Genomic DNA, 16,406 nt, shown 5'->3' with positions numbered 1-16,406 from the left:
TTAACACTTAAAGAAAATGACAAAAAAACAAAAACAAAGGCCAAAGTGAGTAGAAGGAAGAAAATAATAAAAATCAGAGTAGAAGAAAATGAAATAGATCCTAAAAAAAATACCTTCCAAGAGTGGGAACATTGGGTCAAAGGGCAGATCCATTTTTAATTTTTGAAGTATCTCCATACTGCTTTCCACAGTGGCTGCACCAACCTGCATTCCCACCAACAGTGCAAAAGGGTTCCCCTTTCTCCACAGCTTCACCAGCACTTGTTTGTTGATTTGTTGATGATAGTCACTTGACAGGTGTGAGGTGATATATCTCATTGTAGTTTTAATTTGCATTCCTCTAATGATTTGTGACATGGAGCATTTTCTCATGTCTATTAGTCCTCTTTGGAGAAGTGTCTATTTAGGTTCTTTGATCATTTTTTTAATTGGATTGTTTGTTTTTTGGGTGTTAAATATTATACATTCTTTATAAATTTTGAATATGAACTGCTTATCAGATGTGTCGGTGAATATTTTCTTCCACTCCATGGGTTGTCTTCTAATTTTTTTCTTTTTTTAAAATTTTTATTTATTTATTTATTTATTTATTTATTTAATTGATTATGATATTACATTTGTTCTATTCCCCCCTCTGTTCCCCTTCCCCACCATTCCCCCCCTTTAGTTCATGAACACGTGTCTCAAGTTCTTTAGATTCTGTATTTCCCCTACTATTCTTACCCTCCCCCCTATCTATTTTCTATCTACTGCCTATGCTACTTATTTTCTGTACCTTCTCCCCCCTTCTCCATCTCCCACTCCCTTGTTGCTAATCCTCCACGTGATCTTCATTTCTATGGTTGACTCCTGATCTAGCTGTCCTCTTAATTTGCTTTTCTTTTAGGTGTGGTTGATAATAACGGTGAGTTTGCTGTCCTTTCACTGTTCATCTTTTTTATCTTCTTTTTCTTAGGTAAGTCCCTTTAACATTTCATATAATAAGGGCTTGGTGATGATGAAATCCTTAAATATGATCTTATCTGAAAAGCACTTTATCTGTCCTTCCATTCTAAATGAAAACTTTGCTGGATAGAGCAATCTTGGTTGTAGGTCTTTGGTTTTCATGACTTGGAATAATTCTTTCCAGCCCCTTCCTTGCCTGGAAGGTCTCTCTTGAGAAATCCGCTGACAGTCTGATGGGAACTCCTTTGTAGGTGACTGTCCCTTATCTCTTGCTGCTTCTAGGATGCTCTCCTTCATTTTAATCTTGGGTAATGTAATGATGATGTGCCTTGGTGTGTTCCTTCTTGGGTCCAACTTCTTTGGGACTCTCTGAGCTTCCTGGATTTCCTGGAAGTTCATTTCCTTTGCCAGATTGGGGAAGTTCTCCTTTATTATTTGTTCAAATAAGGTTTCCACTCGTGACTGTTCCTTTTCCCTTTCTGGTACCCCTATAATTCGGATATTGGAGCGTTTAAAGATGTCCTGGAGGTGCCTAAACCTCTCCTCATTTTTTGAATTCTTGTTTCTTCATGTTTTTCTGTTTGGTCATTTTTTTCTTCCTTCTGGTCCACTCCCTTGATTTGAGTCCCAGCTTTATTTCCATTACTACTGGTTTCCTGTGCATTACCATTCATTTCAATTAGTTTAGCCTTCATATGTTCCTCCCACAGAACTAGAATCAACCAGTTCTGTGAGCATCCTGATCACCAGTATTTTGAACTGTGCATCTGAAAGTTTGGCTATTTCTTTGTCGCTTAGATTTATTGGCTCTGGGGCTCTGAGTTGTTCTTGAGCCATGTTTTGATCTGTTTGTGCCTGTTATGTATGAGAAGCGGACCCATAGTTGTTCACCAGGGCGGGGCCATCCAGGTTGCTGGTTTGTGATGCTGTATGTGGGGGCAGGGTCAGAGAGGGAGCAATGGCGGTCCTCTCCACTCACCCAGTCTACCTCACCTCTTGCTCCCGCCTGTTTATCTGAGTGGAAATGTGCGAGCCCGCCTCCCTGCGCCGTGTGGTCTCTATGCTCGCCACTTCACTGGTTTATCTGCGCACAAATGCTCGACTGACTGCAGACAGCCAGCTGCGCCTCTTCCCTGGGTCCGCCCTTAGCTAGCCCACACCTGGGATCTGTGTCCTCGGCTGCCTGTGCACTGACTGCCTGGGTTAGGGGATCTTCCCTGCCCACCCTGCTCCACTGCTGGCTTTGCCCCTTTCACTGGTTTAGCAGAGCATTTCGTTGTTTTTGGACTCCGTATTGTTGATTTTTTGTGTGGTTTGGTTGCATTTGTTGTTAAAACTTTGTTGTTTTTAGGTTTGGTTGTGCGAGAACGCAAAGTGTTTCCACCTACACCTCCATCTTGGCGGAAATCCCGGTTGTCTTCTAATTTTATTGATGGTTTTGTTGGCTGTGCAAAAACTTTTTAGTTTGATGAAGTCCCATTTGTTTACTTTGCTTTGGTTTCCCTTGCCTTAGGAGATATCCAAAGAAACCCAAAACACTAATTCAAAAAAACATAGGCACCTTTATGTTCATTACGGTGTTATTTACAGTCTCCAAGATATGGAAGTAGCCCAAGTGTCCATCAGTAGATGAGAGGATGAAACAACTATGGGATATTTACACAATGGGATACTACACAGCTATAAAGAAGTGGAAGAGTTTACCTTCTGCCACAGCCTGGATGTACGTGGAGAACAATATGCTGAGTGAAATATGCCAATGTGAGCAAGACAAATGGCCATAAAATTTTACTCATATGTGGATTCTAATGAACAAACTGGACTAACAAGCAAAATAGAAACAGACTCATAGAGAGCAGGATGACAGCTATGGTAGGTGGAGTGGCTTAGTCAGGGACGGATCGAGCAAAAAGGAAAAGGACTTATGGACGTGGGCAACAGTGTAGTAATTGGCAGGGAGTGGATATAAGGGGGTAAATGGCAATGGGAAAAATACAGTAAAATAGTAAACTATTCACCTAGTATGTGGCAAAAAATAAGTGCTCAATAAATTAACTGGTATTATTTAAAAAATAACAGTACAAAAGATCAACGAGACCAATAGCTAATTCTTAGAGAAGATAAGATTGACAAGTCTTTAACCAGACTCATCATTTAAAAAGAGAGAGAACCCAAATAAATAACCACAGAAAGAGGAGAAGTAGGAACTGCTGCAGTAGAAATACAAAGGATTGTAAGAAAATATTATAAACAAATTGGACAATCTGAATGAAATGGATAAATTCCTAGAAATATAAAATCTTCCAAAACTAAATCAGGTGTAATCAAAGAACTTGTATAGACAAATTACAACACTTGAAATTGAAGCACACACACACAAAAAAAAAATCCTAACAATCAAAAGCCCGGGACTGGATGGCTTCACAGAGGAATTTTACCAAACATTTAAAGGAGAACTAACACCTATCCTTCTCAAGCTATTCCAATAAATTCAAGAGGAGGAAAGATTCCCAAGCTCTTTTACAAGGAGAGCATTATTCTAATTCTAAAGCCAAATAAAGACTGTACAAAGGAAGAAAGTTATAGGCCAATATCCCTGATGAACATAGATGCTAAAATCCTTAAGAAAATATTAGCAAACCAGATCTAACAATACATTAAAAAGGTTATACATGATGATCAAGTTGGATTTATTTCAGGCATGCAAAGTTGGTACAATATATGCAAGTCAATAAACTTGATATACCACATAAACAAAATGAAGAATAAAAACCACATGATCATGTCAATAGATCTCAAAAAAGCTTTTGAGAAAATTCAGCAAAGTGAAAATAGAGGGAACATACCTCAACATAATAAAGGCCATATATGACAAACCCACAGCCAACATCATATTCAAAGGGCAAAAACAACAAGCATTTCCCTTAATATCAGGAACAAGACAGGAATGTCCACTTTCACCACTCTTATTAACATAGTACTGGAAGTCCTGGTCAGAAAAATCAGATAAGTAAAAGGCATCCAAATCATAGAGCAAGAAGTAAACGTGTCATTATTTTTAGATGACCTGATACTTTACATAGAGAATCCTAGTGATTCCACCAAGAAAAGGACTTGGCCTGATAAATGCATTTAGTAAATTAGAAGGATACAAAATATCTAGATATAAGATGCATTTTTATGATAAATTTTCATTTTATCTTTTTAAACACATTCTACAAGGTTTTTTTAGTACATTTTATTTATTATGCTATTACAGTTGTCTCATTTTCCCCCTTCACTCTCATCCACCCTGCACATCCCCTGCCACCCACATTCCCCCCCTTTAGTTCATGTCCATGAGTCATACATGTAAGTTCTTTGGCTTCTAAATTTCCTATACTATTATTCCTCTTCCTCTGTCTATTTACTACCTACCATCCATACTACTTATTCTCTGGACCTTTTCCGCTCTCTCCCCTTCCCACTCCTCTATCGATAACCCTCCATGTGATCTCCATTTCTGTAGTTCTGTTCCTGTTCTAGTTGTTTCCTTGGTTTGTTTTTGTTTCAGGTGTGGTTGTTAATAATTGTGAGTTTGCTGTCATTTTACTGTTCATCTTTTTTATCTTCTTTTTCTTAGATAATCCCTTTAACATTTCATTTAATAATGGCTTGGTGATGATGAACATGTTTAACTTGACCTTATCTGAGAAGCATTTTATCTGCCCTTCCATTCTAAATGAAAGTTTTGCTGGATAGAGTAATCTTGGTTGTAGGTCTTTGGATTTCATGACTTCGAATACGTCTTTCCAGCCCCTTCTTGCCTGTAAGGTCTCTTTTGAGAAATCCACTGACAGCCTTATGGGAACTCCTTTGTAGGTTACTGTCTCCTTACCTCTTGCTGCTTCTAGGATTCTCTCCTTCATTTTAATCTTGGCTAATGTAATGATGATATGCCTTGGTATGTTCCTTCTTGGCCTCAACTTCTTTGGGACTCTCTGAGCTTCCTGGACTTCTTGGAAGTCTATTTCCTTGGCCAGACTGGGCAAGTTCTTCATTATTTGTTCAAATAAGTTTTTAATTTCTTTCTCATCCTCTTCTTCTTCTGGTACCCCTATGATTCAGATGCTGGAACACTGGAAGATATCCTGGAGGTTCCTAAGCCTCTCCTCATTTTTTGAATTCTTGTTTTTTTATTCCTTTCTGATTGGGTGTTTCTTTCTTCCTTGTGGTCCACTCCTTTGATTTGAGTCCCAGTTTTCTTCCCATTACTACTGATTCTGTGTACATTTCCCTTTATTTCACTTAGCATAGCCTTCATTTTTTCATCTAATTTGTTACCAAATTCAACCAATTCTGTGAGAATCCTGATCAGCAGTGTTTTGAACTGTGCATCTGATAGGTTGGCTACCTCTTTGTTGCTTCGTTGTATTTTTTTCTGGAGCTTTGTTCTGTTTCTTCATTTGGGCCATTTTTTTTTTTGTCTTTATGCACCTGTTACATAGTGAGGGGCAGACAGAGCCTTAAGTGTTCACCAGGGTGGGGTAACCCACATCCCTGTGTGTGACACTGTATGTGGGGCAGGGGTCCAAAAGGGAACAATGACACTTGCTCCACTCTCTGCTGGATTTCAGTCACTTCCCCTGCTTCCCACAAGCCGATTGGTCCCTTCTGGTGCTGATTCACTTGTGGGTGGGTTTGGGTACATTCTAGGACCCTGTGGGTCTTTCTAACAATCTTTCCTGTGAGGTTGGGGTTTTTATCCCACTGCCACCTCAACCCTCACAGGTGTTTCCCTGTGCTGGGACCCTGGGTTGTGTTATCCAACCCACTCCCCCTTTGTTTCGCCTGGTTTATCTGCGTATGAATGTGGAACCACCTGCTGCACCAACTGCCGTGGCAGTCTTGCCCACCTGCTGCGGCCTTGCATGCCCCATTTCATAATCTGCCGCCTCGCTGGCTCCACCAGTCACTGCCTTGCTGCAAGTCCTCTCCACCAAGGCTGCCTTTCTCCACCCCTCCTACCGGTCTGGATGAATGTGTCTTTAACTCCTTGGTTGTGGTACTTCCATACAGTTCGATTTTATGTCGGTTCTGGTTGTTTTTTGTTTTTAAATTGTTGTTGTCCTTCTTTTGGTTGTGCAAGGAGGCACAGTGTGTCTACCTACATCTCCATCTTCTCCAGAAGTCCATAAGGTGCATTTTTATATGCCAATAGTGAACTATCAGAAAAGGAAACTATGAAAACAATTTTATTCACAGTTGCTTCAAACAGAATGAAGTACCTAGGAATATATTTAACCAAGGATGTAAAAGACCTGTACTCAGAATAATATAAGACACTGACAAAGAAATTGAAGAAGATAAAAGTACGTGGAAGTATGTACCATGTTCATAGATAGGAAGAATTAATATTATTATAATGTCATTACTACCCAAATCAATCTATATATTCAAAACAGTTCCTATCAAGATATGAATGGCATATGTCACAGAACTACGACAAATATTCCAAAAATTTGTATGGAACCCCTAAAGACCCTGAATACCAATAGCAATCTTGACAAAGAACCAAGTAGGAAGAATCAGAGTACCTGATATCAAACTGCAAGACAAGGCCATAGTAATCAAAACATCATGGTACTGGCATTAAAACACATATAAATCACTGGAACAGAATAGAGATCTAAGAAATGAACCCATGGCTTTTTAGTCAGTCAATATTTTACAAAGGAAGTAAAACCATTCTGTGGGGTAAAGATGGTCTATTCAATAGTGTTAGGAGTATTGCACATATGCATGCCAAAAAATGAAACTATACCACCCTCTTACATAATACACAAGAGTAAAATATATTGTAGACTTACATGTTTAGACTGAAAGTCCTAACAGCCCTAGAAGAAAAAACATAGGCAGTAAAATTTTAGATATTTCTTATAGCAATATTTTTTCTGATAAATCTTCTCAGGTAAAAGAAACTAAAGAAGAGATAAATAGGACTACATCTAACTAAAAAGTTTTTAGACAGCAAAGGAAAGCATCAACAAAATGAAAAGATAATCCACTGAATGGGAGAACATATTTGTCAATGATGTATCTGATAAAAGGTTAATATCCCAATTTATAAAGCATTTACAAAACTTAACATAAAAAATAAACCAACTAAAAAATGGTTAAAGGACCTGAATAGACACTTATCTACAGAGGACATACAGGTGGTCAGTATACATATGAAAATATGCTCAACATAAGTAATCATCAGAGCAATATAAATTAAAATTACAATGAGATATATCACCTCACACCTTTCAGAATGGCTATCATCAATAAATCAACAAAGTAGAGACTTCCGGCCAAGGTGGAGGCATAGGTGGAAACACTGTACCTCCTCATACAACCAAGTTTAGGAACAATAAATATTTAAAAACCAGAACGCAACTAAAACACAGAGAAAATTAAACTGTACCAAAGTCCAACAAAAACGAACCATTCATCCAAACCGGTAAGAGGGGCAGAGTCAGAGGATCATGCAGGAAAAAGCGGCTGGACCTGACCCAGGTATGCAAGCAGTGGTTGGCAGATGCCAGGCAAAGGGTGGCAACAGGAAGACCCAGTGAGGGCGCAAGGTGGCTGACTGACCACGGGCACACATTCACGCGCAGATAAGGCAGGTGAAAAAATGGACAGTGAGACACACTGCACAACACAGGGCCCCAGCACCAGGAAATAAAGCTTAAAAGCACCAGCTGGAAAAACTTTTGGAGGTTGAGGTGCCTAGAGAGGTTCCCAGGCTCACAGAGAGTTTGTTGGAGAGACCCACAGGGTTCTGGAGGGTTCACAAGCCCACACATCTGGGAACCAGCACCAGAGGGCTCAATTTGCTGGTGGGTCCCAGCAGAGGGGACTGAAATCCCAGAGAGCAGAAAAAAATGCCATTGCCCCTCTCTGACCCCATCGCCACATACAGCATCACAACCCAGCGACCTGGGTTACCCCACCCTGGTGAACACCTAAGGCTCCCCACCTCATAGGTAAAAAGCGCAAACAGACCAAAACATTATGGCTGAAGCAGAAAAACAGCTCAAAGCCCCAGAGCCAATAAATCTAAGCGGCAAAGAAATAGCCAAACTTTCAGATGCACAGTTCAAAACACTGGTGATCAGGATGCTCACAGAACTGGTTGATTTTAGTCACAAATTAGAGGAACAAATGAAGGATAAACTAATTGAAATGAAGGGAAATGCACAGGAAACCAATAGTAGTGGAAAGGAAACTGGGACTCAAATCAAGGGAGTGGACCAGAAGAAAGGAAAAAATGACCAAACAGAAAAATATGAAGAAACAAGAATTCAAAAAATGAGGAGAGGTGTAGGCACCTCCAGGATATCTTTAAGCTCTCCAACATCCAAATTATAGGGGTACCAGAGGGGAAGAGGAACAGTCATGAGTGGAAACCTTATTTGAACAAATAATAAAAGAGAACTTCCCCATTCTGGCAAAGGAAATAGACTTCCAGGAAATCCAGGAAGCACAGAGAGTCCCAAAGAAGTTGGACCCAAGAAGGAACACACCAAGGCACATCATCATTATATTAGCCAAGATTAAAATGAAGGAGAGGTAAGTCCCTTTAACATTTTATATAGTAAGGGCTTGGTGATGATGAACTCCTTGAATTTCATCTTATCTGAGAAGCACTTTATCTGTCCTTCTATTCTAAATGAAAACTTTGCTGGATAGAGCAATCTTGATTGTAGGTTTTTGGATTGCATGACTTGGAATACTTCTTTCCAGCCCCTTCTTGCCTGTAAGGTCTCTTTTGAGAAATCCTCTGACAGTCTGATGGGGACTCCTTTGTAAGGACAGAAAACTCACGGTTATTAACAACCACACCTAAAACAAAAGCAAATTAAGAGGACAGCTAGATCAGGAGTCAACCATAGAAATGAAGATCACATGGAGGGTTAGCAACAGGGGAGTGGGAGAAGGAGAAGGTACAGAAAATAAGTAGCATAGACAGTAGGTAGAAAATAGATAGGGTGGAAGATAAGAATAATAGGGGAAATATAGAATCTAAAGAACTTGAGACACATGTTCATGAACTGAAGGGGGGAGAATGGTGGGGGAGGGGTATGCAGGGTGGAGGGGAACAGAGGAGGGAAAATAGAACAAATATAATGGCATAATCAATAAAAAAGATTAAAAAATAAAATGAAAGAGAGTATCCTAGAAGCAGCAAGAGCTAAGGGACAGTCACCTACAAAGGATTTCCCATCAGACTATCAGCTGATTTCTCAAAAGTGACCTTACAGACAAGAAGGGGCTAGAAAGAAGTATTCCAACTCATGAAAGGCAAGGACCTACATCCAAGATTACTCTATCCAGCAAAGCTTTCCTTTAGAATGGAAGGGCAGATAAAGTGCTTCACCAAGCCCTTATTACATGAAATGTTAAAGGGACTTACCTAAGAAAAAGAAGATAAAAAATATGAACAGTGAAAGGACAGCAAACTCCGTTATTAACAACCACACCTAAAACAAAAGCAAATTAAGAAGACAGCTACATCAGGAGTGAACCATAGAAATGAAGATCACATGGAGGTTTAGCAACAGGGGAATGGGAGGAGGAGAAGGGGGAGAAGGTACAGAAAATAAGTAGCATAGACAGTAGGTAGAAAATAGACGGGGAGGGCAAGAATAGTATGGGAAATATAGACTCTAAGGAACTTGTGACACATGGACATGAACTAAAGGGGAGAATGGGGGGAGTAGGTGTGCAGGGTGGAAAGGAATGAAGTGAGGGAAATGGGACAACTGTAATGGCATAATCAATAAAACATTTTTAAAAAAACAAAGTATTGGTGATGATGTGGATAAAAGGAAACGTTTGTGTACTGTTGGTGCAAATTCAGATTGTTTGCAGCCACTCTTGAAAGCAGTTACCTCAAAAAATTAAAAATGGAACTACCTTAATGACCCAGCAATTCCACTTCCAAGAATTTATATGAAGAAACACAAAATATTAATTGAAAAGAATGTATGTACTCCTGTGTTCACTGCAACATTATTTACAATAACCAAGGTTTGGAAGTAGCCCAAATTTTCATCAGTACATTAGTGGGTAAAGAGGCTGTGGTATATTTACATAATGGAATACTACTCAGCCATTAGAAAGAAGGAAATTTTATCCTTTGTGACAGCATGGATGAATGGATGGTCCTGGAAAGCATTATACTAAGTGAAATAAGCCAGTCAGAGAAAGACAAGTACCATATTTCACTCATATGTGGAAGCAAAATAGAGACAGAGTCATACATAGAGAATAGGCTTATAGCAGTTGGGGTGTCGGGGCCAGTTGTAGTGGGGGGAATTGAGCAAAAAAGAAAAAGAGAAAAATCTCATTGATGCTGACAACAGTGTGGGGAGTCAGGAGAGATCCAGGAGGAAATAGGGCAAATAAATGGTGATGGAACAAGACCATCACCATTGGGGTGCTAAGCCCACAGTACACTATACAGATGATATGTTCTAGAGTTGTGTACCTGAAAACTGTATAACTTTGTTAATCACCCCAGTAAATTCAATAAAAAGGAAAAACTAGGATAATAGCTAAAAGTTCTCAGGCCACATATTGCAGGTCAGAGACCTCAATAAAGTCCCATTAGTCATGCTCAGAGCTAGTGGAGGGTGGATGCCTCCTCTAAAATGGAGCCACTCCTCTTTTCATGTACTGATATGGAAACACAGCTGGAGAGGGGTCTGAGCCACGGGAGCAGGAGCCAGGCTAAGCAGGACCTCACCATTGGTCAGATGTTGGTGTCCCAAGCAACAAGACCTGATTGTCCAGGAAGACTGTCCAAGGTGACATGGCTGTAGGGTGGAAGGTGTTGCATCATGTGCGTGTGGACTCTGGCATCACATAGCAGTGCTTGGCCATCAGATGTGTGACACACAGATTTGCCTCAGCCCTGTCTAGGCCGCATGTGGCAGCCTCTGTTCCCAAGCTCACAGTTCTCAGAGAGGAAGCAGGTGGAGGAAGGGTAGGGTGGTCTGGCTACATTTGGGTATTTGAGTTTCTCCATGGTGGCCATGTATTCTTGAGCTCCCTCTCCCCTTCTGTAAACAAGGTAAAATGCCTACCTTGTAGGGTTGTAAACTGCCCAGCACAGCTTAGTGAGCACCCAGTCCTTAACTCTTTGTGGAGCCCTAGGGACACAGCTGAGAGGAGATGAGGGCAGGTAACTGCTATATCCATAGGAGAGGCAGATGATATACAGACAAGTGAGCCCCTGCTGAAAAAGTGAGTACTGTTAGAGCAGGTAGTGGGCTGGCAAGGGAGGGAATACCATCTGGACAGAGCCCTGAGCAAGGGACCAGCCATGGAAGCATTGGGGGGAACTGTTTTTGGCAACTGGACAGGCTTGGAATGTTCAGGAAGAGCAAGGAGCCACTAAATTCTGTGATGAGGGATAACAGAAGGCTGGCGAGGATGATGTCCCTGCAGGTATGGCAGGACCACTGGAAGGGGCTGCTACTGCTCATTTCTGTGGCCCCAGATAGCAAATGCTTGTTCTGAATGGCCCTGGCTGGGGCAGAAAATAACAAGGGAAATAATCTTTCCCTGTGGATTCTTACAGCACCTAAGCCTAACAGGTCAGCTTGGGGCTAATTTTTTTTTGCCTCATCTTAAACTCCCTGAGATTCTGTTGCTGAGTCCTGAGGAATTATCTGGGCTGTCCCACCTCTTCTCTAACTTCGCCTTGTGTTTATTTCTGCAGAATGCATTTCCTAATTTCCTTCTTTGTCTGGCCATTACTGATTCAAGGGGAAAATATTAAACTTCTTTGGGTCTTGCACTAAGTAGTGCATGCTTACCAGTCAGGCCATTGTCTCTTGCACTGGGAAATGTTCTTTGCTCAAGGCCTTGGGTGGATGGTAGGAGAGGAGGTACCCAGGATCCTCAAGAAAGGGTCAAACTGGTATTTGAACCCAGTGCTTCTCACACGTAGTGAGGAGCAGTGCTGTGTGATCTTGGGAATTGTGCAATGGTGCTGTGCCTTTGTTTCCTTGTCTGTGAGCTGTTTATATCAGGCCTCAGTGAAATAGTGAAGAGCCAAGCACAGATTGGTGAGGTCAGAAAATGTTAAGATGAGTAGACATGCTTCAGGAGAACTTCATGCTCACAGGTGTCTCCCTGTTCTCCACATGCAGGTCCTGAAGGAGGGTGGCTGCCATACCAGCACAACATCGTCTCTCATGTCCATGTGCTCAGGCCTGCACCTCTTCTGCAGCATTGACAATGGCACCGGCTTTGCCTTTCCTGAGCAGCTCATTGCTCTGTGGGCCCAGGAGGGGATTCAGAATGGCAAAGAGGTCCTGCAGGTTTGGAACCAGTCATTCACAGCTTGTCCCAATGGGAGATGTCCAGGCTGTGTGAGGCTAGGCAGGGTACCTGGGGGGCTATCTGCCTACAGAGGAGGCTGGGCAGAGCACCCTGCAGACACAGGGTATAGGGAACCCCACATAGCATAGGCCAGTTGGAATTCCTTTTTAAAAAGAATTTTTTGCTATTAAAATATAGGAAATTTTCACCTAATAGATCATAAATGAAAAGCAGAGCAAACAACAGCCTGAAATGAATACACTTGAAGGTAGGTTTGTTTTTCTGGATGAGGGAGGTCAATCCCACAGGCAAGGTGGTGCAGACACTGTTCTTGTGGTGGAGATGTCTCAGTTGACATCACTGCCACAGAAATCTGAGCATTTCTACCCAGAGATGCTGGCCCAGCTTATTGAGCTCTTCTTCTTTCACAGCCCCTGATCACCCCACACCCTCATGCACTAGGTCAGGCATGGGGAGACTCGCTGCCCGGAGGCCTCCTCTCTAGCTCCTCCATGTTCTTTCAGGGGCTGGTCCAGGAGCTGTCCTCAGATAGGGACAAACCTCTTCCTAGGGGCCAGGCATACCTCCCTTGGGGCCATAGGGTTAGACCCTAGGAAAATGCTGGGGGGAAGTGTGGTGAGCTAGACTGATTATTTTCACTTCTAAATTTCATTTTCTATTATAACAAAAAATAACAACTCTATAGAAATCTATAAGATAGTAAAGCCTGCCCCTCACTTTGCTCCCATTCTCCAGGAGAGGCAACAGCTAATGGCTTAATGGGCATTCATTCTATAGAACTTTTCCTTGGTACAAGAAAGAAATATTTATTTAGACATTCAAGTTTTTAGAAAAATTGTAAAATTGGCATTATACTGCTTATTTTGCTAAGTTATCTTACCTTTTCTTTATTGTTGGTCATGTAGGTTTTTCCTATTATAAATCTGGTCATTGAAAATGCTGATATATGCTCCTGCTATAATGCTGGTATATCTGTATGCTAGATTCCTGAAATTACACATTTTAACTCTTAACAGGTTCTGTCACATTGCCTCCAAAAATGTCCTTATTAACATGCACCAACAATACATGAAGGATCCCAAAGACAGCCTTTAAGACAGTGTACCTGGCTCTTGGACCAGACGCTCCTAGGGCTAAACCAAGCTTTTGCCAAGTCTAGCCACCCAGCAGGCTTAGGCAGAACCCGAATGGCAAGGCCAGACCTGGACAGTTGATCCTTAAAACTTCTGAGGACAAGGGGCTGAGTCCAGATTACAGAAATTGGCCCTCAGGAAGGGGCTCACAGTTTTCAAATTCTCTCTGAAATCTTGTTCTTGAACCCCTGGCATTTGGAGGTGGGCTGGCTGCCATCACATTCTGACCAGTGGTAAGGCTCAACCTTGCCTCTGACATTTCATAGTTTACTCTTTTTATTGCTTTTCTGTTATCAGGGAATATTTCCCTCTTTTTAAAAATATATTGATTTGAGATAGAGAAAGGGACTGAGAGAGAGACATTGATTTGTTGTCCCACTTATTGCTACATTCATTGGTAGCTTCTTATATATGCCCTAACCGGAGATCAAACCTGCAGCGTTGATAATATCAGGACAACAGTCTAACCAACTGAGCTATCCATGCAGGACTGAAAATTTTCCTTTCTTTAGCAATTTATAATTCACCAGTTACATTCAGGATTTGATCCTATTATGTTGAAAGACAGTGATGTTTATTTAACTGGGCACCAAGCAAGGACTTGTCAAATGTGTGGCTGTGTTTACTCCTCATGCAGCCCTGAAGTTGTTTCCATCTCACTCGACAGGTGGGGTAACTGTCTGATGACACACAGACAGGGTGTAGGCACCAGCGAGTCTATCAAGTACTCTAGGTATCCTGACACACAAAATCAGAGCCCTTTTTGCCTGTGACTCTGGATAACTGCTTACCTATGAAATCAGTGGTCAGACCTTAGGCTGCTGGCTTCCTTGGAATGTGATACAAGAAAACAGGGAAGAGGCTGCCTGCATTCCATGCCCAAGCCTTGGAAGTCACATGCCCTTATTTCCTCCGCATGCTGTGGGTTACACAGCTCGACCCTATTCAGTGTAGGAGGGGAATACATAGCATAAATACTAAGAGGTGAGGAGCACTGGGACCATTATAAAAGCTAGTTCCCACCCATGCCATGGGGTTTTTGATGATTCCTTCTTAATCAGGAAGCTGCTGCTATGACTAGTTATGTCACTGCACTTTGTCTTGAGAGATTATTGCTGGGAAGTTTGCCCTTGTGTAATAAATGGTACCTTGAGCCTCCCAAATTGCTCCCTTAATATAATTTCTCTTCAGAAGCACTTTGGGAAGTGAGGAAGCAGTAGATATTCAAGTCTCCATTTTTTAAGTTTTAAAAAAGGGAACATCTTCCCTGGCTGGTGTAGCTCAGTGGATTGAGCATGAGCTTGTGAAGCAAAGGGTTGTTGGTTCGATTCCCAGTCAGGGCACATGCCTAGGTTGCAGACCATGTCCCTCCCTATTAGGGGACACATGAGAGTCAACCACACATTGATGTTTCCCTCCCACTCTTTCTCCTTCCCTTCCCTTCTCTCTAAAAATAAATAAATAAATAAATATATATATATATATTTTTAAAAAGGGAACATCCCCCATTCCTACATGTGATCTGGGAATGCGGTGACTCTTTCTCTGTAGGCCCTGATGGAGTGCCTGCCATGGACTAGTGTATAAATGTCATACAAGGAACCGAAAGTCAAGAACACTCAATGCAAGCCTAAAATGCAAATGCGGCAGAGTGCTAGTTGTTCATTGGTCAAGCAGAGGGCCATATGGGTGTTCTTCCTCCTCCTGTGGTATAATACCTAAATGAAAATTGTTCTTTTATTTTCAAAATCTGAGGGAAAAAGACTGCTTCACTCTCTGGAACTCTTAGCCATGGCTCATCTCTCTCTGATAGATATTTTTCCACAAACAGAATTACCTTATCCATACATATGTTTTATAGAGACATACCAGACACGATTCTGCTAGTGTGAAATGACAAAAACCCAACTTAAAATGGCTTAAGCAGAGAGGAGGCTCTTAAGGGCCCACCCAAGTGGGACTCAGAGGGAAAAAAAATGTCAGGTCTTGGGATTCTTGGATCTCCAGGTTGTTAGGAATCTGTTCTATCCCTCTGCTTGCTTCTTGGTGGTGTTGGCCTCAGGTCTCCTCATTCAGCTTCCTAAGACTCACAGGTCCTTACGGCAACTGATTTCACAAGGAAAAGGCCTCTTTCCCTCAGCATCCTGTCAATCCCCATGAAGTCCTCTACTTGGAACATGCCCCCTTTTGTTTAAGTCACTTTTCCAGGGAGGGGAGATCTGTCTAGCCTGGGCCATACCCACCCCTGAAGCAGTGACCATGAAGGAGGGAGAACTGGACATTGACAGGGATGAGGTGGGATTGGATGGGCACCAGAGTTATGTGGGGTGGGGAGAGTCATGCAGGAGAGGCACAGAGACTTTGCTGACTGAAAAGTGGCAGGTGCTGCCTATAGTACAGCATGGATCACAGCCTGGACTGTCTCTAAGAGAGCTAGGAAATGTTTGGAGAAGCCACTCATCCTGTTTTCCTGTTGGGCCTTGCTATTTTCAGAGCCTTGACTTCAGTGTGGATGAGAAGGTGAATCTTTTGGAGCTGACCTGGGCCCTTGAGAATGAGCTCATGATGATCCGTGGTGCCACTCAGCAGGTGGCTTTGTCCTGCTACCGCCAGGAGCTGAGATTCTGCCAGTAAGAGCCCTAATGTTGTTGGGGTGGAATCAGCTGGCCCAGCTGGCCTGGTAGGAGGTATCCAAGGAAACTGGCATTCTGCCCTCATCTACCCAAAGTAACCAGTCCCATGAGTAGGGGTTACACATTTCCCACTGGCTTTTCTTTAGCTGTTGCTCTCAGTGGGACAGTGAAAAAGCTGAACAGTAAGAGAAAGATGAGGTCTCCCCATCCCTCAAGTTTCATCTATATGTGTGATTTGAGCGGGGCCTGAGGACCAATGACTGCTGCTTGGGCTTTTGTGGCCAGAATTTAAGGGCGACTGGCCTTCTTTCTT

The 16,406-nt window shown here is 42.0% G+C and overlaps 1 protein-coding gene across 7 annotated transcripts in view; it reads left to right on the top strand.

Annotated features, from left to right (window-relative positions):
* Nucleotides 1-16,406, top strand: part of NINL (ninein like) — a 208,288-nt gene that overhangs the window by 124,660 nt on the left and 67,222 nt on the right. For all 7 annotated transcript variants that reach the window (XM_053667257.1, XM_053667264.1, XM_037155282.2 and 4 more), the window contains 2 exons: nt 12,135-12,305; nt 15,954-16,090. In XM_053667257.1, coding sequence (XP_053523232.1) covers nt 12,135-12,305; nt 15,954-16,090 — 308 coding nt within the window. The remainder of the gene's footprint in view (nt 1-12,134; nt 12,306-15,953; nt 16,091-16,406) is intronic.

Source organism: Artibeus jamaicensis, unplaced genomic scaffold, assembly GCF_021234435.1.
Source record: "Artibeus jamaicensis isolate MK-2021 breed Jamaican fruit bat unplaced genomic scaffold, CSHL_Jam_final contig_135, whole genome shotgun sequence".
NCBI lineage: Eukaryota > Metazoa > Chordata > Mammalia > Chiroptera > Phyllostomidae > Artibeus > Artibeus jamaicensis.
The sequence above is the reverse complement of the archived record's forward strand: the minus strand, read 5'-3'. Positions and strand labels throughout refer to the sequence as shown.